The following is a 27,083-nucleotide window of genomic DNA, read 5'->3' on the forward strand; positions in this document are numbered from 1 at the left end:
CTTTACACTCAGAGATTCAGGTATTTCGTTTTCCTTTGGAGGATTTTATCCACATTTTATCCTTTAAAACCCTTAGAACTGTCCTTAAAGAAGCACTGACCACACTTCAGTAAATGTGGGAATTTGTCCATAAACTTTCATTGGTATCAAACGCTGGTGGACAGTGAGCATTCACTGGCTCTCCTGTGACTGCCTGTCAACAGACTAAGTGAGAAGAAGTGGTGTCGGAGCGGAGACCCGAGCTCCTGTCTGTCGACAGGTTCTGAAGGGAGTTACGAAGATACTTCAGTGACCATCAGCGATGACAGAACAGGTTCTGAAGGGAGTTACGAAGATACTTCAGTGACCATCAGCGATGACAGAACTGAGGCTTTCACTGTAACCTTAAAGAAGCTGCAGATGAGAGATGCTGACTGGTATTTATGTTCTGCAGGGCAGCAGCAAGTAGCCGTACAGGTTCAGGTCAGACCACACGGCTCTACTAGTAAGTTGATAAAGAGCCTTTCATATTTTAGACATAAAAAACATAACAAATTACACTTTTGAGCTTTGCTGTCTAACTGACTCGAAACTGTGATAATTAAACTTCATTATGGATTTTCTGTGTGCTGATATCATCAAGGATGATTTTTTTTTTCATCATAGGGAGTCTAGAGTTATTCAACATCCTTATGTTGATCCTATATTTTTATTGCTATTCAGCCAACATTTAAAAGATTTATGATGCAAAAATCACATGTAACACAGTTGGGTGTAAAAGAAATAAAAAGAGCAACACAGCTGACGGCATGCATTAAGAGGAAAAGAGAAGCCTGTATTCAGATAAAAACATTGCTATTTTCTCTCTCTGTTTCTATAAATATTAAGTGCTTCTCTCAAAATCAGCATGTGGTGCATTAATTAGACTAAGTCTAAATCATGATAGAATGTGTTATCAAGGAAAACAGGGTGACAGGTGAAACAATTGACAATTCTTTAGTTTTAGGCCCTCGCTAACATGTCACCTCTAAATGCAGCCTAGTGTTAATTTGAATAGCAAAACTCTACATTTAGCTAAATGGCCAGGAAAAAATAAATGATGGAAACGGTTGATTTTTAAAAAATTAATTAAAAACAACCATGATATTTATCATTGCCTGAAATGAATGTTTGGCTGATAAAGCTCGTTGACATGAAATTGACCTGTAACTGTAGAACGAACCAAAAATTGCTAAAATGCTAAACAGACATAGTCTGAGATTGTGTCATTATTGTGTATCATCGGTTGCAAATGATTTTAACAAACATAATGCCATTTTGTGTTATAGACAACATTATTTTAAGTGAAAGAAAACAAACTAAGACCCTTCCCATGTTTCACAGTCCTTACATGCTAATACAGGCATATTTACCATCTCTGTGTTCTTAGGTTAGAGTAATAGCAACATTTCCAAGACAAATAAATGATTGCAGCTTATCATTTGCATAACCTATTAGCATTTTAAATCATGCATTGTAGTTTTTTTGTGATTGCTTGGCATTTTCTCCATGTTACCTTGTAGCTGCTGAAATGGGAAGAAGCAGCTTTAAAGATCAATATGTGTTTGTGACAGATGGCAGAGGCTCTCAAGTCTCTACTTGTTCAGGGTATCGATTATTAAAAGTCACCTATGAGTAATATTGATGTTAGGATGCTGGAAACACTCTTTACCTATCACAGCATATTTACAGAGTTGTTACAATATCTTTACCTTCAAAAACAGAGCCCGTGACATCCCCACCTACTCCGAGTCAGCCCTGGAACCGTTACCGGTAAAAGTCAGCACTTCTTTATTTTCACTTTAATGGATGTCGAAGGTGGATTGTCTGCTCAGTCTGCTTTGTGCCTGCTTCCTAGTTACATGTTGGAGTCTATAGTGGGGTGTTCGTCTCTCCTGCTTCTACTGGGCTTGGCTGTATTGGCAAGAAAGATACTGCGCAGTAAGGCAACTTAATATTCCTTTGAATTTTAAATTGTTATTAAGTGTGTGTGTGTGTGTGTGTGTGTGTGTGTGTGTGTGTGTGTGTGTGTGTGTGTGTGTGTGTGTGTGTGTGTGTGTGTGTGCATGCATCAGCCACAAATTCTATATATAAATAAAGATTTATACGATATAACAAAATGCATTAAATATATCTGACTACTAATTCGCATTTATATTTTGGGCATTCTTTCTAGAGAAGGCTTCTTCACGCTTTAAGCAGACGGAAGAGATATTCCCTGTAAGCCCCCATTATCATGGCCATCTCTGATCTATTACACTCCTTAAGAAACACAATTATCAGGGATATTTTTTAATGATTAGATCACTCATTCTCCTTTCTGTCAATTACAGGATAATCCAAAGGGCATGAGAGACCTGCAACGAAGCAAGTAACACATTAAGTGTTTGACAACAAGGGTGCAATGAACCTACTTGCTTACTAAGATCATTTTGTGAATTGTTAATTGTTACTCTTTGTAACTGAATGTAATTTTTCTATTAATTTGCCACATAGAACATATGGTCTTTGGTCCAGTTTTTTTTACCAAACCAAACCACGTCTGAACAAAGCTATATGTTCTGCTTCCTGCAATATAAATTTGGCACATTATAGACTTGGCTTATATAGACTCAGTATTTTAGACTCAATAAAATAAATCAAAATACACGTGTATAATTATATGGGACTTTTTATTTATGTACCAGACTCTATATATTTTTGCAACCTGTGACCTTTTTGCTCATTATAGGGGTCTTATGACAAAGTAGCATTTAGGTGGAAATCTATGCGTAAAACTTTCCTTTTTAGTTACACTTCAATAGACCTAGAGTGTTTGGGGCTTCCCATGATGTACTGATGGTTTCTTCTTCACTACACTTTTTTCACTCTCTCTGTGCTTACATGCCACTTTGCATTTAATCATCATTATTAATCTCTGGCCCTCCTTCACTGTGTATTTAATTTGTCCTGTCTTGCTCAACAAAGCGGTCAGTGCAGATGTCTTCCCCTCCCTGAGCCTGATTCTGACAGGTTTCTACCTGTTAAAAGGAAAAGGGAGTTTTTCCTTCCCACTGTTGCAAAGTTCTTGTTCAGGGTTAGCTCATTGTAGTTATATATAACACCTCGAGGCGAGTGTTGTGATTTGGAGCTAGATAACTAAAATTAAACTGAATTGAATCTGCCAACCAAAGTTGCAGCTGAAGAGAAGGAACACTCACTTGGGGTTTAAGTGTTTGTGTTTCACAGATGGTGTATATGGACACTATAGTTTAAGTTGGGCTCTGCTTTAGTTTCTACTACTGCTGAGAGACATAATGCAACTGAGTAGGGGGTTTTGGTACTGTATTTGCTCAAAAGGGCCAAAAGTGCAAAAATGATGTCAAGTACTGTCAAGAGCATGACAGCGCTGCAGGTGGTGATATAATCTTGTCTGTATTAAAAGGCGGGCCAATCAGAAGCCTAGGAGGAACTATCACCAACACTGTGCACATTCTGACATCGAAGAAGGAAATAGAGACCCACGCCTTTGATGTCTGGAAGCCGTTTTCCTTGTCCACATGTGAACACATAAAGTAACTTTCTAAAACCTTCACCCTGTAAGCAGTTTTCCAAAGTGCTGTTTTCAGTTATCTAAAAAGCTGTTTACATGTGGATGAAACACACAAAAAAGCTACATTTTCTTATGTAAGTGTAGACAGACCCACACAGAGCTCTCTTTAATTGTCTTTAATGCATCCACGAGTGCAGCAGTTCCAAGAGGAAGCAACTGTTACATGTCAATGAAACTACTACCAATTAAGAACAAAACTGACTAGTTCAACATTGTAAGACTTTTTTTTTGTTATCATAAGGCAACATAATTATTGCAGTCAATTAAAATAACATGTTAACACTGATGGTTCCCAAGAAATCATAAAGCCTGCATATATAATGTACATATGAAGTGGTAATGTTTTCAGCTCCAAACTGCTGCTTGTTGCTACAAAGACCAAACAGAAAGAATATCCAATGTAAACAGTAAATCTTGTCTGCCCAAAAAGCTCATGAGACCCAGAGGGGGAAAATGATTTCAGTTTTTGCTACTATTAGTGGAACCAGACTGCACTGTTTCATATGTAATATCGTCATAATAATATGGCTAATTAACACATTTAGACATGGATATAGTCTGACTGAAAATTTGTGAAGGAAAATGTACATGACGTTAGCGTAGTTGTGAAAATAGGATGTCGGCGAATTAACTCTGAAAGGAACAGCTCTGCATTTTATGCTTGAAGTGTCTGTTCTCATACTGAACCACAAACCGGGCTTTAGAATTGTAAATTGAACAAGCTAATGAGCCCATGATTCAACTAGACCTTGAAAATATTATATTAATATTTAGCTCACCTTCATTTGAGGGGTAAAAAATATCAAAATTCAAAGAGTCAAGATTCATTCACTGTGCCATACCAGCACCTATGTTCAGGCATGGCAGGTGATACTTTTGTTTATGAACTGCAGCCTTTTAACAGGAAGAAACATGCTGTGGAAGATAGTCAGAGATTAATAACAAGTATGATTCAATGCAGAGATGTCTATAGTAAGTGACCGATGGTGATGTGTCCTGTGTGTCGAAGCTTTGAAGCGTGAGTCGAGTAATCTCGGGGGAGTTTTTGTGAGGCTTGCTTTGATTACATATACAGTGATGTTCGAGGCCTCGTGGGCAGTCCGTACCATGTGACTGATTTAGGAACTGGCTCGCTGGTTTGCGCCAGATTAGACATAAAATGGGCAGCAAAACACAGCTGATTCCCCATCACTTTGTGTTGTGGAATTGGATTACGTACGTGCTACATAGATACTTGAGCAATTCTACTTGATGGAACGAGCAAGGAAGAGAAGATTTTCTCCTGTCTGGCAACATTTTCATCTCATCTCTCCTAATAAAGTATGCGCACAGTAATAAATATCACGAATGATAAGTACCATAATATAAATGAACAACACCACAGATTCCTATAATCTGATTTCTGTCTTTTAGTTTATTAAAGAGTGAAGCGTCACACACTAGTTTGTGTCATGATTACACAGTTACACAATCATACCAAAACTCTGTCCTGATAGTTTCCACTTTCTCTTTCGTATCAGACATACTGAGACAATATTCATGATAAATAACCATGAAAACAATTTATTTGTTCAGTTTAGAGGTTTACACATCACATCATTATAATCACAGAGCCTGTTTCACTTGAATCGTCCACTTGATGGCGCAGTAGAGCAAATGAATCATCACAGTGCTTCAAACCATGAGTCGACCAGTTGGATGGAAAGCTTCAGTTCACCACAAGGCTTCATCTCACCATCACTAGGTACAGCCTATGCTCAGTGATGTATGCAGCGCTTTAAAGGGCAGCGATGCCAAGCTTTTAAATCACCTTGTGTTGAACTCGGAGCTGAAGCTGGAGTGATAGCGTGTTCATTTGTTTATTTTCTTTCTTCAAACTGCAGATCTGACTGAGTCATTTGAACCATTTATGAAGAATCTTGATAGGCAAAAAGCGATCAAAGCAGAGGTATGAGGTCATAGATTGTGGTGCAGAGCTGCGTTCAGCCATGCAAACACATGCAAAGTTTTATGCCTGATGCAAACAGTTTGCTGACATCCGGGTACTCTTTCCTTTTGTATAAATGCATATTAAAATAAATAAATAAATTAGACAATATTCAAAAAACTTGATGGAGAACAGGCACAGTATTTCACTCCCTGCATGGACGCTTTGCTAAACCTTTAAAAAGCTATAATTGAGCAATGTTTTCATAGCTATGGTTTTGCTTAAAATGTTCGTATTGAAATGGACTCATTAGTTGTTGTTCAGCAATAATGAGCAATGGATTTGTTTTGTGTACCAAAGCAGTTTTGCTATTGTAACTGCAAACTGGACTGCTGAGCCAGTAGATTAAAAATTTGTCAGTTTCGGATTTGAATCCCAAATTTGAAGCCAACACCTGAAAAAAGTCTTCCACACATTTATTATCGCAGCAAGCTGACACTGTGTGTGTTTAAAGCTACAAAGCAGAGATGTCGACCCCACAAGATGCAGTCAGCAGCCTTAGCTCTGTTAGACCAGTAGGTGTGCAGGAGCCCTGTTTTATATGATAGCATTACATGTGTTGTGTTTGAACCTCTGGTTATTTACTTGTTTTGTTTGTTGTTGCATTCTCAATCATAATAATTCTCTGTAATAATAAATATTTTCTGTGACCTTTTGAATGAAAGGAGGAAAGCACAATAAATGTGACCTTTGAGAGGAAATCTATCTGTATTTGACATTTATAAGTGTGCTTTCTTACTTAAAGTGTAACGAGCTTTATATTCAATATTTTATTCTTATTTTTGTATCTTTAAGGTCTTGAGCATCAAGTGGTGTTACTTCTCTCCCACTTAATTTTCACATGTCATATGAAGTGATAAACCTTCCACTGAAATGCTTTGCCTAGCAAAAGAGAGAGCGAGATAAAAAGGAGCCGTGACTCCCTCAAGGCTTTGCAAATTATGATATTAAATTTTTTTTATCAACTTCAAACATATTCCATAACAGGACAGACACCAGGAGGACCAAACATCTAGTCCAACTCTTATACATTTATGGTAATGCGGATGACATCTGGAAAAAGAGCATTTTTAATGGTTTTAATATGGGTGTGGTATGACTGCTGTAGGCTACACAACTCATGATATGTAGTCAGGAAATGTTTTCTGTCAGCAGTTGTTGATGTGAGCACGCCTGCAGGCACGTAAATGACAGCAGCACAAGGTTCTGCGTGTGCTTTGCATGCAGGTAAATAGTCACATTGAGACAGAAGGCATCAATTATGTCTTTTTTCTTATTGAATGTGAAACCGTATATACATGGGTGTAATTTGAGTCTAGTGTGGACACAACTTTTTTCTGATTTCGGATGCACAGTTAATGCTGATCCCCACCAAACTTTTCAAATCTACTCAGTTCAATTGCATTAAGTTTTGTTTATATCGCTCCAAATCACAACAACAGTCACCTCAAGGTGCTTATTATTATATTGTACATTGTACTGTAAGGTAAAGGCCCTACAATAGTACAGAGAAAAACCAGACAATCAGACAACCCCGCCTTTGAGCACTTGGCAGCAGTGGGAAGAAAAAACTTGTAACAGGAAGAAACTTCCTGCAGAACCAGACTGCATTCCATGTTTCTCTCAAATGTGCTGCAATCTCAGCCTAGATTTATTTATAATTAGCGATTATAAACCTATCCCTGTGTGGAAACTCTCATTAAATACAGTGGAATATTTGACAAATGTTTACAAACAACTAAATAAGCAATTTTCAACTTATTGACTTTATAAGTGCCAGTTAGGGTTCAGATTGAATCATAGCGCAGAAACAGGTCAGTGACCTAAAGATCAACGGTGACAGAAAGTCTCATTCTTAGGTGATCTCATTGCTGCTTTTGACACCGTGCATCGTGACATTTTAATTCAAAAGCTTCATGACTCAGTTGGTTTAACAGGTCAGGTTCTTGACTAGCTCTCATCGTATCTAAAGAGCAAAGGTTTTTATGTTGCAATTAGCAGTTTTAGATCTGCAAAAATAAAAAATCAATCAGGAGTTCCTCAAGGGTCAGTCCTTGGTCCATTACTCTTTAACTTTTACATGGTCCCACTTGGCACTGTCATAACGAATCAAAACATATCGTAGCGTTCTAATGCAGATGACACACAGCTGTACTTATCACTTTTCCTTCAGTTTATTGGAAATTCAGCAGCCAGACACCTTAGAGTTATGCAGAAATTTGACCGTATTAGCCAAGGATTAAAATCACTTCACAGTACATTATACCTTTAAAATCCTTCTACTAGTTAACAATGCTGTCAATACTTTGCAGCTGTACCCTGTACTTTTAAAATATTTCATATGGGATATGTACTCATCACTTCTTATGAAACAATTTAAAAATAGTAAAGCGCAATATGTAGGATACATATAGAGTTAAAATTGAAATGGAGAAGAAGAAGAAACTTTATGAAACTGTACCACTCAGTAAATTTGTTCTAAAGTCGGAGCTCAACACCTCCATTGTTTTGAAAAGACTCCATCACACGCCAGTCACATGATCACTAATCTGAAAATGAGCTCAAACCAACCAGTTTGGCTCCAGTTTTTATCTAAGAGCCCCAGTGGGTGTGAAACAGCTACTGTAACTCCATTCAGAGATGATATCAGCCAGCCTTGCCTGTACCCATCTGTTCTTCCTCGTGGCTTTTATTCAAGTTTGATTATGAAAGCTGAACATGTCCTTTTAACCAGTGCAAAGCTCTGCAGCATTCCTCAGAGTATTCTGCTGTCTAAGGCCTTCGTGAGGAGAAAACATTGAACCATTGGACTTAAACACCACACCCATGAGGTAAACACACTCCTTGCTAGTATGAAACCTATTATTACACACTCCTGTGCACACAAAGTATGTGCTAAACGTGCACATTCATGTGGTATGTAACTAATGCTGGGCTGTGCTGAGAATGCTGCCGTTTTAAGATTAGGAAGTAAAGAGAAACTGGAGCAGGGCTCAGGAGTGGGAGGGATGAATAACAGTTGTGACGTTACATTTTCCTGTTTAACAGCTAGTCCTGTTATCTATTCATGCCAATTTATGCAGCAGGAGTCACCTGATCTGCTGTCAGTAAGAACACAGGAGTGGTTGGATAACTTCCATTACAGAAGAAAAGCTGTAAGTATGAGCAGAAAGTTTTTTATTTAATTCTTAAACTGTGAAACAGATCAGGTCAAGCAGCATCATTAATTCAAAAGAGGAACAGCATGTGCACCCCTTATTGGACAGTTGTTTAGATAGCCGGCCTGCTGCACAAAGCTAAATCCTGAGTATTCAAAGAGTACAGTAATAACACATGTAAAATGTTGCTAGTTGTTTGCATTTGAAATGTAACAAGCTTCACTTGTGTGCTTAAGACTATCCTCTAAAAAAGAAACAGCCACCTGTTTGTGCACTTGTTAACTGAATGCATTTAATTGGTGCCTTTACATGAGCTGCTTCCTCTTTAGTTTTGTAACTTTCAGCGTAGTTAAAATCCACTCACTGCCCGATCAGCTTGTTCCAAGTATGGAATAAATCTTTATGATGACTGAAGTTTGTAATGATTGACTCAGTTAGAGCTGTATATGGCCTAAAAGCCTTCACTGTGTGTGCGCTGCAATGTGTTCTTGAGGGAGTTTGGAGTAAAATGCCTGTTCTTGGCTGGGGAGATTCATATAAATCCGTTTGTGTAGTGACTGCGTAGCAGTTGTCAAACTTAGCTCACTATAAAGATTTTAAAAAGGTGTAAAAAGTTGGCTGTGTCTCGCTGTGGCTTCACGTTACTTGGATAAGAAACCACCACTGCTGTTTTTACACCTTGGTTTATGGAGTAGATTAAACAAATAATATGAAAAGTTTACATTAGTGAGCTGGCTGGCTGATTCTGGTACTTCTGGAGAGAAGCAGTAATTATGCAAAGCTAAGGGCAATAAACTTTCATTTGTTAACCGCAAATTTGGCTAAACTGATTCTGTAACAAAGGGTGTAAAGTTCAGTTTTTACTAATCGTAGTTATTTGGTAATAACTGCCGGGTTGGGTTTTCTTCAGGAGCTGCTTTCCTCATATTCTTCTGTGGTAGGAGTTCTTCCAACACCACTATGTTTGTGAGCATTTAACCCTTTAACATCTAAGTCAGCAGTCCCCAACCCCCGGGCCTCGGACTGGTACCGGTCCGTGAGTCGTTTGGTACCGGCCCCGAGAGATTTGAGGCTCAGGTGTGAAATGTATGGTTTTCAGGGTTTTTATCGGTTTTCAGCGTTATTTTGTTATCATTTTTATCATTAACTCGGTTTTCCTGGGTCTTTTCACGTGTGTTACGAATAAATCTTCTTTTTTTCAGTACCAGTACTAGTTTTATATTGTTGTATTTATCCGCGACACCTTAAAGGCCGGTCCGTGAAAATATTGTCGGGCATAAACCGGTCCGTGGCGCAAAAAAGGTTGGGGACCGCTGATCTAAGTCATTATGATACTCCCAACCCTTAAACCCGTCTACTAGCCTACGTCAGGACCCCAACCCTAATTGTTTAACACACTAGAAGAACTTGAGTGCAACAATACCTATAACTCAAGGCCCAGTAGTGACATATGATGGCCTGTGCATTGCTTTTATTCCCCTCTTTGCCAAATCAATATCAGATCAGATTGGGGAAGCCCAAAAAAACACACAGCCCTTGCCCCTCACCACCTGCTATTAACGTCTAACCCCAACTCTGAACTGGGACAATCAGAAAATGGACTTTTTATTAAATTGTTCTCTTCAGTTTTGTCCATTAGGCAACAAATGTGAACCAAGAGAGGGAACAAAGGGTGAAATTAGGGTCAACAAGGGTTAGAAATAATTCAATTCAATTCCATTTTATTTATATAGCGCCAAATCACAACAAAAGTCGCCTCAAATAGGGACTCACACCTCAGAAGGTTAAGACAGAAACATAAACTGTATATAAATGATGGACATGATCTTTCTGATCTAAAAATCAAAGCCAATTTCTACTAGAAAAGTCACCCTTGGTTTCTCAGACTGTCATCACACTGCTCACATTCACTATGGAAACACCAAGATGATGATAGAGGCAAAAAAGCACTAAGAGTAAAGCTTCAAGGCGGGACCAACCAATGAGATGGTGACAAGTTGGCAACGTTCATGAAGAAACGGAAACAACGTGGACTAAAAACCCAAAACAAACAAACCAAAAAAACCCTGAACACTTGTCAGAGCTGACTTGTCGGAGTTACTGCTCATAAATGACAGCAGTTAACTTGTGTAACTTAATACCATATTTCAGTTGATACATTTTATCTTAAATAAATAATTAATTAAAAACGTATTAATTTTAACCATTAATATCAAATGTACCTATTTCATTGCAGAATTTCCAAATATCTGGATTCACCTTAAATGACTTTGCATAATATTTTTACAGTCTTGCCTTTAAAATAAATGGCCTGTATTTGTATAGCGCTTTACTAGTCCCTAAGGACCCCAAAGTGCACACATTCACACACTGATGATGGCAAGCTACATTGTAGCCACAGCCACCCAGGGGCGCACTGACAGAGGTGAGGCTGCCGGACACTGGCGCCACCGGGCCCTCTAACCACCACCAGTAGGCAACGGGTGAAGTGTCTTGCCCAAGGACACAACGACTGAGACTGTCCAAGCCAGGGCTTGAACCAGCAACCTTCCGATTACAAGATGAACTCCCAACTCTTGAGCCACAATTGCCCCAAATAAAATCAAAACAAATTGCAAAAGTCTTTAATATTTCTTGGGTTAAATTGCTGCTTTCATGCTTTGTGAAACTAGTCTCACACTTATGAGTTCAGAAGTGCTTTTTGTAGCAAGTCACTATAATTATACCTCTGGTCTCTAAGTAAGATATTTTGATTGGTGGAAGAGTAGACTATTATTATATCACAGTAATAACATGTGGAAAGAATGGGTGTGTTAGTTTGGGAAACAATGACTCATTCATTAAGCACACTGAAGAGTGCAGGGTGTATGCAGCCTGAATTTCAAGAAGTGCATGCTTGAACATATTTACACAATTACACAATTACACACGCACACACGCACACAAGCAGAAGTCACAAGAGTGCTAAACGTTTGTTAATAAAGTCCTTTTGTTGCCTCAAGGTTGCTAAAATAATTTTTTTCTGGTAGTGTTTTCGGATATGAACAATACGTTTTATCGAGCTCTCCTCTCATCACGACATTCAGACATTTGCATTTACTCCCTCTGCCTGCAGCTTATCATTTGACTTCCTCATTTACAGTTCTGCAGGTCATGGCCTCCAACATGCTACCAGAAAAACAGTTCTACTGTCCCGTCTGTGAGCAGGTGTTCACAGACCCGGTGACGACTCCCTGCGGACACAACTTCTGCCAAGCCTGCATTCAGAGCAAGTGGGAAGGCACTGACGTCTGCCAGTGCCCCGCGTGTGACAGGTCGTTCCCTTCAAGGCCTGAAATAAGCATAAATATAGCTTTCAAAGAGCTCGCAGACACATTCAAACAGATGATAGTCTGCTCATCGGCCGCGCCGCTGTCTTCAGCCCAGCCTGGTGAGGTGGTGTGTGATGTCTGTGCCGCCACGTCCCTGCAGGTGAAAGCACTGAAATCCTGCCTGGTGTGCCTGACATCGTACTGTGAATCCCACCTGGAGCCTCACAAGAGGGTGGTCACCCTGAAGCTGCACAAGCTCATGGAGCCGGTGAAGAACCTGCAGGACAGGATGTGTAAGAAGCACGAGCGGCTGCTGGAGATGTTCTGCAGGGATGAGCAGAAGTGTGTGTGCCAGTTCTGCACTGAGACTGAGCACAGAGATCATAAGGTTGTTTCTGTAGAGGATGAGAGCACGGAGAGGAAGGTGTGTGGTGAACTTTCTAAACTGTCAGAACAATTTTTTTATGTATACTTATAAATCTATGGTTCCTCTTACACACACTTAAACACGAATCGAGGAAAAGAATAATGATTCAACTTCCTGTAGTCATGCCAATCAGCAATGCCTTTTCATTTATTTTGTGCCTGATTAGGTCCTTATTAAGAAGAGTGAGGCTGACTTTCAGGAGATGATCCAGGAGCGACTGAAGAAAGGGGAGGAGATCAAAAACTGTTTGAAGCTCAGCACGGTGAGCCACGACGCAAATATTTCTGTCATGTGGTTTGTTGGATTCTCTCTTACTGATTTCTTGTTTTGGTTAAAGTCAAAAAATGTGTTTAGAAAGTCTGACATGAGTTTGGTAAAAGCTTAGAGAGACTTTTACACAAACACCAGTTCTTTAGGAGGCTAGGCGTATAAATAGTTCAGTTAGTTTCATGAAATTAGACCAAGAAGATGTATAATCCATAGACCGTATATAGGACAGATTCACATTCTTAAATGTGGAGCGAGTGAGGAACCTGCTTCATTTTGAACAGCCACCAGGGGCAGCCCTTGCCGTTGCAAGGTGGTGGATTTAAAGTGTGCAAAAATGAAGATGCAAAACCACAGAGAACAACACGGAGAAGAACACAGACAAGCAAATGCATCATGTTGCACAAATGCAAAACTCAAATGAGAGAATAACATATATAGAGGAAACGGGGCACGTGGGAGAAGGGAGAGAGGACAAAAGGCACTCTGTGGAAGAAAACCAGAGAATAATTACACATGACTAAATGCAGAGTGGCGTATAAACACATAGGGAGTGAAAACGGTGAGTGAAGAAGAAACACTTCTTGCATCATGGAAAGTGTGCAGCAGCCTGCACATATTGCAGCATAACTAAGAGAGGATTTAGGTCAGCGGTTTCCAAATCCAAGCCTCAAGGGCCGGTGTCCTGCAGGTTTTAGATGTGTCCTTTATCCAACACAGCTGATTTAAATGGCTAAATTCCTCCTAAACATGTCTTGAATCTCTCCAGAGGCCTGGTAATGAACTAGTCATTTGATTCAGGTGTGTTGACCCAGGGTGAGATCTAAAACCTGCAGGACACCGGCCCTCGAGGCCTGGAGTTCAGCACCCCTGGTTTAGGGTATGATTTAAGAAAAGCATGAACTAGTTTTTCAGCATCGCTCTGAGACAAGATGTTTGTCATTTTAGAGATATTGTGGAAATGCTACAAAGCAGTCTTACATATGTGTTTAATATGTGCATTGAAGGACATATGCTCAAAAACAACTCCAAGGTTGTGCCATCCAGATTAAGAATCTGGTTAGACAACATGAAAACACAAAATTTTTAGGTCCGAGTTCAATAACCTCAGTTTTATCTCAATTTGGAAGCAACAAATTGGAGGTCAGCCAGGTCTTAATGTCCGTAAAATATTCCTTCAGCTTAACTAATTGTTGGATAGATAAAGCTCAGTAACATCTACACATCTATAGCAGTGAAAATGTATGCAATGCCTTGGAATAATACTGCTTAATCAGAATCAGAACAATTTATTGATCCCCAGGGGAAATTGTTGATTAAATACAGAGTGGTGTATAAACACTTAGGGAGTGAAAAAGGTGAGTGAAGTAGAAACACTCAGTGCATCATGGAAAGTCTGCAGCAGCCTACACATATTGCAGCGTAACTAAGCGTTAGGGTTTAGAGAAGCATGTATAATGTAGACAATAGTCACAGTATGAAACCCTCTGGAACTGTTCTGCCCGTTTCTGTGTTGGTCCTTTATTTGAAGACGTAACGCCAGGATACATAATTAATCATAATAGAGACAACCTTGGCTAAATGGCCCATGACATCAGATTGCATTTAGGTCTATGCAAATATAGCCTTCAGCTTACCCCCCTTTCTCTGTGACCTCAGTAGGCACATTCTGGATGAGACTATGGGCTTAGTCTCTAGGTTCAGGTCCTATTGAAGAACACATGAACAAAATTATGGTTATTCAGAAGGGTAAGGACAACAAATTATCTAGGATATCTGAAGACTTATGATTGACTAGTTTTTTCCCCACATCTTTTATACTATCTCTGGCACAGTCACGTAATCAGATTGATTTACTGACTTAAGTCCATGTGGTTTCTTGAGACATTCCTGTGTAGTCTTTGGAGTGTGATGGGCTACATAGTGCAGCAGGACAGACCAGAGCTGTCACAGAAAGCAGTTTTTAGAGGGGCTGCTTGTATTAAAGGAACATGCATATGAAAATTCAAGGACCCAAAGGTCGTTGTAATACAACAAGACAGTCAGTGGTTTCAATGTCATGGTGGAGCTGTCCAGGAAAAGCAGGGAAGGATTTCAGAAACAGACCATCGAAAAGACCAAGATGATCACACAGCAGCAAACGTAACACATAACTTAATCTTTTCTTTTTCATTCAGGTAAGTGGAGAGATGGAGGTGAAGGAGAGCGATCGTCTCTTTACGTCTCTGATTCATACCATCAAGGAGAGACAGACCGAAGTGAATGCAGAGATAAAGGAGGAGCAGAAGGCAGTGGAGAGGAGGGCGGAGGAGCTCATCAGTGAGCTGCAGCAGGAGATCACTGAGCTGCAGAGGAGAAACACGGAGATGGAGGAGCTGAAGAACACTGAGGATCACCTGCACCTCCTGCAGGTTAACATTAAACTAGGACTTTGAGTTAGACTGATGACGGTTGAAACTTTTTTGGCTTTGGCATCACTTAATTACATTAAAAAAAAAAATCTCATCTTTATATGTAGGAAATATTGAATGTGTGTTAAGGGCATTCATTTAGTTTTTGTCATTTTGTTATCTAAAAATACCACATTTTAAATGCCAGCATTAAACTTTCTATGCTCTATTTCTCTCTTATAAAGCATTTGCCCTCTATTACATCACCTCCACCCACAAAAGAGTGGATGGAGATCAACATACCACCTGAGCTCTGTGTGGGGACTGTGCGGAGAGCGTTGTCTAAAGTTGAACGGACCCTCATGAATGAAATGGAAAATTTGAAGAAAGAAGGTGACACAAGCTTAGCAGGAAAAACAGCCTTTTATTTTTGAGATGGAGCTCTTCTTAAAAATGTCAGAACTCATCATCTTACTTTTCTTATGACAGAGATGAAGAGGATGCAGAAATATGCAGGTATGCACACATTTAAATGCATAAATAAATAGCACTGCATTGCTTTCTGTCTTATTCTGTCATATTTACGCAAATGCATGTTTTGCGTGCTTATGTATAGGAATGCTTGTAAAGATACTTTTAGTCATATGCTTAGAGACGCTTTCTTAACTTTCTTAACTTTTGTATCTATTCTTCTATTCTATTCAAATTATGGGTGCAGGATGACTGGTGCATTTCTCAGATGATTTTGGTGAACAAACCTTAATTATATGCAAGCCAATCATGTCTGATTTGCATACCAACCATTAGAAGTTGTATAAGCTAAAGTTATTTTCATTTTACCTTGTAGTTGACGTGGTTTTAGATCCGGACACTGCCCATCCAAACATCGTCTTAACAGCTGACGGGAAGCAAGCGGGTCGTGGTGAGCTTCTTCACGTTGTTCCAGACAACCCCCAACGCTTCGACCCTGTCATCTGTGTTTTGGCCAAGCAAGGCTACATCTCGGGGAGGTTCTACTTCCAGGTGAACTACTTAATTATAAAATCCTAGTAATCCTAGAAATGCAAAACACGTTTTTGATCTCTCTCATTCTCATATTTGGTTTTTAATCAGGTTTCAGTCGGTCAAAAGACCTTCTGGGATCTGGGCGTGGTCAAAGGGTCTGTCAACAGGAAGGGCATGATCACCTCCAAGCCAGAGAACGGCTACTGGACAGTGCGCTTGAGGAACGGCGATGAGTATCGAGCTTTAGACTCCCCTTCGGTCCGTCTTCCTCTCAAGGAGAAACCGGAGATTGTGGGGGTCTTTACGGATTACGACGAGGGAACCGTGTCGTTCTTCGACGTGGAGGCCAGATCTCACATCTACACCTTTACTGGGTGCCTTTTCTCTGAGAAAGTTTACCCCTTCTTCAGCCCGGGCGTTTGCGACGAAGGAAAAAACAAAGGGCCATTGATTATCACAGCTGTCAATCATGAGTCATAGACTGGAAGAGCCTATACCTGCTTTTTAAAGATGCAAGGGATGTTTTATCTTTACTAAACTCGAATATTAATATTAAAGCTTTTTTGGTATTTGGGTTCTATGTAACATGTTTCATGGCTTGAAGTATTGATGTGAATGGTGACAGTGGTGCTTAAATGAAGAGCCTTTCTCTAATATATTTGCTGTTGTTCAAAAAGGTTGTTTTTTTGGACAAAAAAGTTGCACTACCAGCAAGAAATGCTTCTTTTTTGTATATATTGTCTTTTTAACCAATCATCGTCCATGACGTGAAAGAAACCACAATAAAACACAATCTCCTGTTTCAGATGCAATTTTTAATTTCTTCTAGCTATTTGGGATTAATTGGCCTCGACTAAGCTTCATCTTTGCATCTTTGAACAGAAAGTGTTTGGGTTCTTTTTAGTTTGATGAGTGTAGTTTAGAACACAATGTTTTAAGAAACATACAACATTTTAATGCGCAGATTGGAGTATAAGGTGCAGGAATGCCAGATGAGATGACGATGCAGGGACTCGGGAGGTTAAGTAAGAACTATAAGTCATCCTAAATATAAAATGAATGACTATAGAAATCAATTTAAACTTCATCTGACTTACACTCAGAAACATGCAACACTAACCCTGTAAAGTCAAATGTATTAGATTTGGCCCATTTTAAGACATCAGTATGATTTTTGAACCCTAACCCTCTTTATTTAAGTTTTCAAGATAAACAAACTGTAGACAAAAATGCCAAATGTAGTACAAATCAAAACTCCTATATATAATTTGATATTTAATTTATTCATTTTTAAATTTGATGAACACTTCAGCTGCAAAACATTAGAATTTGCTGGCAATTATTTCATGTTTCAGGCTTTACAGGGTTAAAATAAAATAAAGAATTGAGGCAAAAAATGTGAAAAAGCACAAAAACATCTTTAATGTTAAATGAGCGACAAACTTAATGCACTTAAATGCTTGACAAAAATGTCTTATTGTATATCCTGCCCTTTTCATAATGCAGCAGAGATCCAGAGCACTGCTGCCACACCTGAATTTGTATACAAATTGTATTTTAGTTACACAATGTACTTAACGTTATAATGTTTAATGGTGCTCACTAATTCAGTACAGTGATGGAGAGACATACGCCTTTGAGTCTGACCCTACTTCACTTGTTTACTGGTGCTTATTTATTATGGTTGTTGTTAGTTAATTTAAAAAAAAGAGAGAGAAATTGCCAGAATAAGGCTGTGACTATGTTTTGATCAGTTTTTTGTGGTGATTTGTTTTTTAAATAAATATTTGAATCAGTCCCAGCAGGACTACGTGTGTTTCCATGTGCTTTGCATTCACAGAGGCCTTCTGACTAAGGATAAATGCTGCAGGAGGGATTATTCGTCCTCTATGAGAGAGCGAGGACTTCTGAGTTATGTCCTCCTGCTTCTGATATGAAAAAATGCTTATAGGAAAATCTATGATAAGTTATTGTCTCTGCAGCTTAATCAGCTTTTATGCTTGGCACATGTTGAACAAATGCAAAGCACAATATTCAAACTTTCTTATCTTGTACAGGTGTTACGGCAAAGTTACTGCTTACGAAAGCATTCAGTATTTCGAGTCATCTTTCTTCCTCGACATGATGGATGTAATCCAGTCTTAAGGAAAATATAAAAGATTATCAAGAACACTTAATGAGATAGAGTCTTGTCAGTTTAAGCAGCAAATCTCTCAGTGGAGATGATGAAAACTGTGGAATTAGTTCGTTTATGAATTCTTACTGTTAAATATAATCCTCAGTTGAGTTTATGTTTGAGACGTGTCCGAGTTTGCTGGAGGTACAGACATGCAAAACTCTTTTTCTTGAACAAAAGTAGATTTTTGCATCCACCTGCAAGGACACAAGATCCGGAAATCCAGGCAGACACCTGCTTTGAATTTGCAGATTCAAGAGAAGGCTGCATCCAGCTTTTCTCATCAGAGCTGTCTCCTTCACAGGTAGGAGTTATTGGGGGCTTAGATTATTGTGTATCCTTGGCCTGACATTTGAATGTAATCCATCTTTTTGTGTTTTTATGAGTATACATTAATCTCTCTGAAAGCAGAGACCATGGAGAAGAAGATGTTTTGCATCTTTCTATTCTCTGGTGAGTACATTTTCTCTCTTGCCTTTAAAGTTAATTGATCTACATCAATACTGAAGTGTTGAAGGACGGATGTAGAAGGCATAAAAGCTGTGATACAAATGTTTTTTTTTAATCTTTGGCATTACACACAGGTCTGTGCCATTTCACCTTCTCTTACCAACGTCCTCTGTACCACTTTATCAACAACCCTAAAGACTGGCTCACTGCCCAGCAGTACTGTAGAGACATGTACACTGATTTGGCAACCATAACTGATGAGCAGGACTTGGAGGATTTAGCAGGTCTGGTGGGGTCTGGTGGTCCCTTTGTGTACTTAGGTTTGTACAGAGATTGGGGCTGGTCAGTGTCTGAAAATGATGACTACAAAGAAGGAGAACCTGCATACTGGAACTGGGCAAGTGGTGAGCCCAGTGTTCAGTCCTGTGCAAGCATGTCAGCAACAGGGGGATGGTATGCTACACCGTGCAACTCCACTTTAAGCTTCTTCTGCTACACTGGTAAGATTTTTAACACTTTTCTTTGCTGTTTACCTTTTGTGTGAGCCACAGTCCATACCACAGTTCCCCCCCTGCTTTGAAACTAGAGTCACTCTTTTAAAACTTAAAGTGAGAAAATTATAAAGAACCAAATCAGAAATGATGACACCAAACAAGCACATTAGAAGCAATTACAAGCAAAATGCTTATGAATTATGGTACAGCAACTTTTTGCACTTTGTTTTATAATATTCTGGAAACCTTTGATCTAACATTGTGCACCCCGGGATCATAATCATTATGTAATTCGAGATATTAAAATTATTCTGCTGACTAACTGAGCATTTTTTCCCCAAACATCTGTTTTTTTCTGTAGCACTTGCCACTGCCGTTTCTGAAAGGTTTGTCCTGATCACCAACACCATGGACTGGCTCTCTGCTCAGAGCTACTGCAGGGCTACGTACACAGATCTGGCCCGAGTGCAGAACCAGCAGGAAAATGACCTGCTGCAAGCCTTGGTGACAAACCAGCAGGTGTGGATCGGCTTGACAAGGATGTCCTGGAGGTGGTCTGATGGAAGCGAACCCTCGTTCATACCCTGGGGACTCTCTGTGATAACGTCAGCTCAACTCAGCGATTGTGGTGTGCTTCAGGTCAGCAGCAATCCTCTTGGGATGGTCCAAAGGAGCTATGCTGAAAAACAGCCCTTTATTTGCTACACCGGTAATCATTTCTTTCTTCTGTCATAAACCACAAACCGTGATTTGTATGATAGCCTTTTAAAAATTCCCTGAGGTCAAAATCATTATCAGTGACTAACCCTGTACTATCAAAATAAGTAATTTTGATCACTTTTTAAATTTGTTTTCCTAAATCGAAGAAAATGTTATCCATTAAGGTATATATTGGGTTTATTTATAATCATTATTTATAATCATTTTCAAAGAGTGTGTGTAAACATTGTGGGATCAGCAGTGCAATGTAGTGGCAGAAATTTGGAAGGACCAGTTCCTGAAATGATGATGAACTAAAATTAAAGAGGAATTTATAATCTTACCAGCTCCGCGGAAAAAGACATTGGTGCAAATGGAGCTCAGTGCTGATGTGGACATGACAGACCCGGGTGTGAGGGAGTCTGTCTTGAAATGGGTAAGTTGTGTAGAGTCATAAAATGCCAAGTAAAGTTTTTAGTAATGAGAACAATTGCCAGATGTTTTTGAGGTGGACTGAATATCAACTCTGTAGGTCACTGTAACATCAACATACATTTTAAATGGACACAACTTTATTAGACTCTTTTGTACAAAATTTAAAGGCGACCATCTATTCTCACTGGACAGTTTATCACATACAGTGTAGCAGTACTCAGTTGGACTCATTTTTGCCTTCAAGGAGTTTTTATTTTTCATGGCTTCAATTCAACAAGTTGCTGTAAACATTCCTCAGACATTTGACTCCATATTGTCGTAACAGCATCACACAGTTGCTTCAAATTTGTTGCACATCCATAATGTAAATCTCCTGTTCCACCACATCCAAAAGGTGCCCTAATACATTGAGATCTCGTCACTATAGAGGCCATACAGTGAACTGTGGATACAGTAGATAGGCATGGTCAGGAACAACATTTAGGGATGATGTGGTATTTAAATGATGCTTCCTAGTACTAAGATGCCCAGGGTGTTCCCAGAAAGTGTCAGATTCTGACTTTCTGAATGTCGCATCAGAATCTGAGAAATATCAAACACTTTTCTAATCTTCTTTTGGCCTAATTTGGTGAGCCTGCGTGAACTGTAGCCTCGGATTCTTGTTCTTAGCTAACAGATGGGGCACCCAGTGTTGTCTTCTGCTGCTTTAATCTATTAGAGATGCTCTTCTGCATAACTTGATGTAACAAGGCAGTCTTTTCATTCTTCTCTGACCCCTGACATCAAGGTATTTTCAACCAGAGAACTTCAGCTCACTGGATATTTTCTCGTTTTCAGAGCATTCCCTGTAAAGCTTAGCTATGGATTGTTGGAAAATCCCAGCAGATCAGCAGCTCCTGAAATACTAAGACCAGACTGTCTGTCACCACCAACAATGCCATGCTCAGTGTCACTTAAACCCCCTTTCTTCCTCATTCTCATACTCGGTTTGAACTACATGCCTGAATGCGCTGAGTTCCAGCCATGTAACTGGATTATTAGATTTGCTAATGAGTGTTTAAATTCCGATATAACCATTACATTTTTGTTTCTCTTACACAGGTTAAAAATAACCTGGGCGGTACATCTGATGACCTAAACGTGAGCTGGTGGAAACCTCCAGAAAAGAAATACCTCTTAAAGCATCAGAAATGTCCCCCATAGTTACCACTGTTTGTTTCTGCAAAAAAGAGGCTCAATATCATATATTACTTTTATCATTTGCAAAAGTGAAACCAAACATGATTGATTTGTTCTTTATTTCTTAGGTTATATTTGTATATTTCCTTTTTCTGTTGGAGAGCATAAATAAACACGAAGGAATGCAAACTTTCAGGGTTATTTAAGGTGATGAACGACTAAGGAAGACGAGTTGTGTTTGTCTCATCAGAGAGAAATATCAGATCTGAAAATTAGCATCTACTTTGAATCGAGCTCAAGTAAACTGGATTTCCATGTAGTTTGCATACATCGAAGCAGGCCTTAGAGGACTTTTTCTAAATTGGTCATGAGGTGAAGTTAGAATAAAGTACAAGCCATTCTATAGGGAATATTTAGAACTGACTTCTGGGCTAATGCCATGCTTAAGCTAACTACGAGATTATGCTACTCAGGCCCATTTTGGTGTAAATCTGCATGTTAATTGGGGATCTTTCAAATGATCTTTATTAATAAAAAGAACACATCTGTGTAACAGTGGTTGAGGACTAGCTTTCCAGTTTTAATATTTTGTTAATTCATTATTGTATTTAAATTATATGAAGATCGTTCTCTTGTGTTAAGACTGTGGTACATACAATAATTCTTTGGTGTGATTCGACTTTAGCTTGGACAGATTTCCATTTATTTATTTATTACTGATCCTGCTGTGTGTGCAGGTTGAGTGGCTGCTCGCTTCCACTACGCTTCTTCCTCTCAGCGACATCAGTTTCCAGTAATTTGAGGAAAAGTACAAAAATTCCCAGATTTCTGTGGAAATGTTCTTTCTTTAATGAAACAATAATAATAAAGAGTGAATTCTGTTGGAGATATTTAATGATTTGATTTTACCAAGCATTTAAGTGATCTTTCATCACAACAATTCAAGGACTTTTTAAATCAAATTTCTTAATTGATGATTTCTCCAGGCTATTCTTACAGGTTTTAATGATGCACGGGAGTATTTTTAATCCAGTTTTAGTAGTTTCAACAATCTCCTTGGTTGTTTTCATTGCTTCTTGTAGGCCCTGCTGCAGAGTTACATGCAATTACAATTATTTTCTACTGACAAACACTGAAAGGATTGCTTTTATAGCGTCATTTTGGCACCACCTGGTGGTACAATAACATATAATTGAGACTATTCCTTCTTTTTTTAACTGTTTTATTGAAGCATTGAAACATAATCTGAAAACATAATCTGAAATTTAAAACAAAAACAAAAAACCCTGAGTGAAATATTTATCATGAAGTTCATTTCATGATGACAGTGAAGCTCTGAAATCTGTTGTTTCTTTGGGATGCTTTTAATTTGAAATGTCTGATAAATAATTGATTCTCTCTGTGTGTACGGCTGAAATGTGAACCCAAGTATAATAAAATTAATTGCTTTCAACTGAGCTGTGATCCTATAATTTTATAACTAAATCAATGCCAATAAAAAGTCAGAGAGAGGTAGCCATTGTAGGAATATGGAGTTGCTCCTTGCCGGTTCCCAGGTCTACTCTGGCCTGATGCTGTAGCACGTGCCAGAACCCCATCATTAAATAGTCGGCCTGGCAGCGTGTTCTTCAGTGGCAACCCCAGGTGACTATTCATTGCATAGACAAAACTCATTAGCCTTATTTGGTAGCTTATCTATTATAAACTTTTTAGAGTTCTTAGTATGTTTGCAAACTCAATATTCTGTCGAACTACATCAGGGGTCGGCAACCTTTCTGATGAGTGCCATCTAAAATTTCCTCAGAAGTCAATGTGCCATATGATTGCATTAGCAATAAATTTAATAACACTCTATATTAACAGTTACACACTATATAGAACAACTATATAGAATTTGTCAGGGTCCTGGGTTGGTGACCCAGTGTTTTTGGTTTTTGTACTTTTACTTTTGACATTGTTATGTATTATGACTGTTGTGTTTTGGTTTCCCAGGGTTTACTTTATGCTCTCTCTGTTTGGTGTCACCCCTGCCTGTGTATCCCCTCTTGTGTAGTCAGGTCTCTGTGTTTAATCTAAGTCTCTGAGTCGGTGTATTTGCGTGTCTGTGTGTTTCCTGTTTTACTTTGAAGGTCCCTATTTGATGTCAGTGTGTTCTCTTTACGTTTTCCCTGCCTCGTCAGCTTTGATGTCTCCCAGGTGTGTTCCCCTCCTGTTTCCCATCCCCTGATTCTTGGTGTGTGTATTTATAGTGTGTGTTACCTCGTCCTCGTTGCTGGTTTATCTGTGTATCTTCCTCCGTCTTCCTGTGCATTCTCCCCGCGTTGTTCTCCCTACAAGGTACCCTCACTCATGTGCAGGTTTTGTTGTTTAAGTTTTAGTTTTCCCAGTTTAGAGTGTTTTCAATTCTGTTTCTCGCCGCCCTTTTCGTTGTTTATTACCTCACCGTCAATAAAGCTTCCTCACCTCAGTGGTGCCGCGTCTTGGGTCCTTTAACAACATCACACGGTTTGCCTCGCGAACCGTGACAGAATTATATTTGTTTGCAGATGTTGGCAGCTATCAGCGAATAGTTATCAGCTATTTTGAAACAAAAAAAGAAACTTTTATCCATAAAACTAACTCCATAACAGCAAATGAACTGTACAACAGAAAATGCAAATGCTATTTATGGTCTCATCACAACAATAATAAGAAAAATAAACTGGGCCAATATTGCATGTTTGTTAATACAGAGATACACATCTTAATGTGTACGTAAAAAAGGATCCTGGTGTTATTTGTCTCTCAGAAACAGTTCATAACTTCAACCCATTCATGTTAACTAAAAGGTAAACCTGTTTCTCCATCACCTGTTCAGCTCTGATGATCCAGTAAGGACATCTCCTGGTTTCATCTTCATGTTTCCCTCTCACCAGATAACCAAACCGACATAATGACCAGCAGCTTTTACAGCTGTGGCTCCAGCAAACATCAGCTGATACTAGAAATTAATATTAAATAAATTCTAACAACAGCTGATCAAGCTTAAACGTGCTGCTGTTGTTTACCGCGACATCCGCTGGTTTCTTCTTTCTGGCACAAAGTGGGCGATAAATAAACAAGAGAGAAAAGCCGATCAGCTGATCATTGATCAGTTTCATGGTTGAAGTAGCAACAGGAGAAGGAGGGGGAGAGAATGAGAGAAGAAGAGGCAGCTGTGCAGCGTAAAGACGCAGAATAACTCCAGCTGTGTGTCTTTTTCATTGTAGCTGAAGTCCGGGACAAACTGTGTTCCTTTTCAGCTCAATATGAAATGCGTAATATTTTCTCTGAATGCAGGACGATTCTGTTTTTTACGGGACGGTTGGCAACTCTACTAACTAAAGTTCACTATCAGTAACATCATAGCACCCACCCAGCTGTATAGAAAATCCGTCATGCTAGCTAGCACGCAGTACGAGTTATTGTAACTGATGGTAAAAAGTTAGCACAAAATAAACTCCACCTAAACTTGGTTTATATCTGACCCAGATAGACTGCAGGTCATAACTTCTTACCTGAAGTTCAGTTCACCTGACACTCGGACTGGCGGCCACTTCGGGTCTCTCCTCGTCCTGCCTCCGATTTCCCTCATCCACCTGCTGGCCTCTGTGGCAGCTCTGCCATAACCACCACCAAACAACTGAGTTATCTTTACACATTGGCCAGCATCTGGCCAATCCACCACCTTTCATTGTTTACACCGTCACAAAAAAACAACAACAACAGCAACAAAAACAACAAGAAAACAACAAAACATCGGCCCATAAAAATGAAAAATCACCATCGGGCCACCGGGCAAATGGCCCGTACGCCCGATGGCCAGTCCAGTTATGGTCGTGCCATCAGTTAACCCTTCGCCTGCCAGCTGTGGCACGCGTGCCCAGGGTTGCCGACCCCTCAACTATGATACCCTGGAGTAACAGACTACGTCAGGACTCCGGTAGGAGCAGGGGGGGAGGGCTCTGTATTTACATGCATGAAAGCTGGTGCAACAACGGGACAATTATAAACAGTCACTGCTCCCCGAACCTCGAGTACATGTCAGTAAGATGCCGGCCTTTTTTTCTACCGAGAGAGCTAGCAGTAGTGATCATCACGGCTGTGTACATTCCACCCAATGCCAACGTAAACACGGCGCTCTCTATCCTGCTGAACACCATTAACGAACAGCAGCGGGCCCACCCGGACGGTGTTCACATAATTGCAGGTGACTTTAATAAGGCCAACATAAAGACTGTGCTCCCAAAGTTCTATCAGCATGTCAAATGTCCCACCAGAGAAGAAAACACTCTAGATCATGTTTACTCCAACATCAAGCATGCATATAGAGCCATACCCCTCCCCCACCTCGGTCAGTCCGACCATCTCTCCCTCCTGCTCTCCCCAGCCTACACCCCCCTCAGGTGCAGTGCCAGGCCCACCACAAAGACTGTTACAACCTGGCCGGAAAATGCTCTCTCCAAACTACAGGACTGCTTCACAGAGACCGACTGGGACATATTTGAACACCAGGACCTAGAAACTTTCACAGGATCAGTACTGGACTACATGAAGTTCTGTACTGCAAATGTGACTGTGGACAAAAGCATTCGGGTTTTCCCAAACCAAAAACCCTGGATGACCAGCGAGGTCCACTCACTCCTCAAAGCCCGTGATGCCGCCTTCAGGTCAGGTGACAGAGCTCTGTACAGGGCTGCTCGAGCTGACCTGAAAAGGGGGATTAAAAAAGCCAAGTCAGACCACAAAAGAAACATCGAGTCCCACCTGTCCAGCAACAACACACAGGAGGTGTGGCAGGGAATACAAGACATCATCAACCACAGAGGCAGCACTGCGAAAACAGAAAACCCGAGTGGGCAGCTGGCAGAGGAAATAAACAGCTTCTTCGCCCGCTTTGAAACACCACAACAGCAGCACTCATCTGCCTCAGCCCTGCTCCCATCCTCATCCTCACCCCCACCTGGTTCCTGCACCGCTCCACTCACTGTAACGGAGCACGATGTCAGACGTGTGCTCCTAGCAGTGAACCACATGAAGGCGGCCGGTCCAGAGTGTACCTGGCAAGGTACTAAGAGCATGCGCACACCACCTCACCCTCATCTTCACCAGACTCTTCAACCTCTCACTGGATCAGGCAGCCATCCCTTCCTGTCTAAAATCAGCCACAATCATCCCAGTGCTGAAGAAGTCTCCCATCTCCAGCCTGAATGATTACCGCCCTGTGGCCCTCACACCGGTAATCATGAAATGCTTTGAGAGACTAGTCCTTCAACACATCAAGGATTACCTCCCCCCAGAATTCGACCCCCACCAGTTTGCATACCGTGCAAACAGATCCTCAGAAGACGCCATCGCCACAGCCCTCCACGCTGTGCTGAGTCACCTAGAGCAGCGGCAAAGCTACGTCCGAATGCTCTTCGCGGACTACAGCTCAGCCTTTAATACAATCATCCTGGACATCCTCATCACCAAAC

The 27,083-nt window shown here is 40.1% G+C and overlaps 1 protein-coding gene and 1 long non-coding RNA gene across 4 annotated transcripts; both read left to right on the forward strand.

Moving 5' to 3' along the window:
* Positions 1-1,087: 1,087 nt before the first annotated feature.
* Positions 1,088-2,629, forward strand: LOC308405981. Of its 2 annotated transcripts, XR_013973430.1 has the most exons (4): positions 1,088-1,791; positions 1,877-1,959; positions 2,195-2,238; positions 2,352-2,629. It is a non-coding gene; the product is annotated as an uncharacterized lncRNA (long non-coding RNA). The 2 variants fall into 2 exon arrangements; XR_013973429.1 differs by having other exon boundaries at positions 1,088-1,959.
* A 5,656-nt stretch (positions 2,630-8,285) lies between these two features.
* On the forward strand, positions 8,286-17,770 carry LOC308406143 (E3 ubiquitin-protein ligase TRIM39-like). 2 transcript variants are annotated; one of them, XM_080897012.1, is made up of 9 exons: positions 8,286-8,428; positions 8,681-8,752; positions 11,898-12,490; positions 12,660-12,755; positions 14,938-15,171; positions 15,396-15,543; positions 15,640-15,666; positions 15,998-16,173; positions 16,264-17,770. In XM_080897012.1, exons 3-9 carry the CDS (start codon positions 11,909-11,911, stop codon positions 16,633-16,635), a joined length of 1,635 nt encoding a protein of 544 aa, XP_080753138.1. In that variant the 5' UTR covers positions 8,286-8,428; positions 8,681-8,752; positions 11,898-11,908; the 3' UTR covers positions 16,636-17,770. The 2 variants fall into 2 exon arrangements, with proteins under 2 accessions (XP_080753138.1, XP_080753139.1); XM_080897013.1 differs by having other exon boundaries at positions 8,684-8,752.
* The last annotated feature ends 9,313 nt before the right edge of the window (positions 17,771-27,083 follow it).

The sequence above is a fragment of the Rhamphochromis sp. 'chilingali' genome (assembly GCF_963969265.1).
Source record: "Rhamphochromis sp. 'chilingali' genome assembly, chromosome: 1".
NCBI classification, from domain to species: domain Eukaryota; kingdom Metazoa; phylum Chordata; class Actinopteri; order Cichliformes; family Cichlidae; genus Rhamphochromis; species Rhamphochromis sp. 'chilingali'.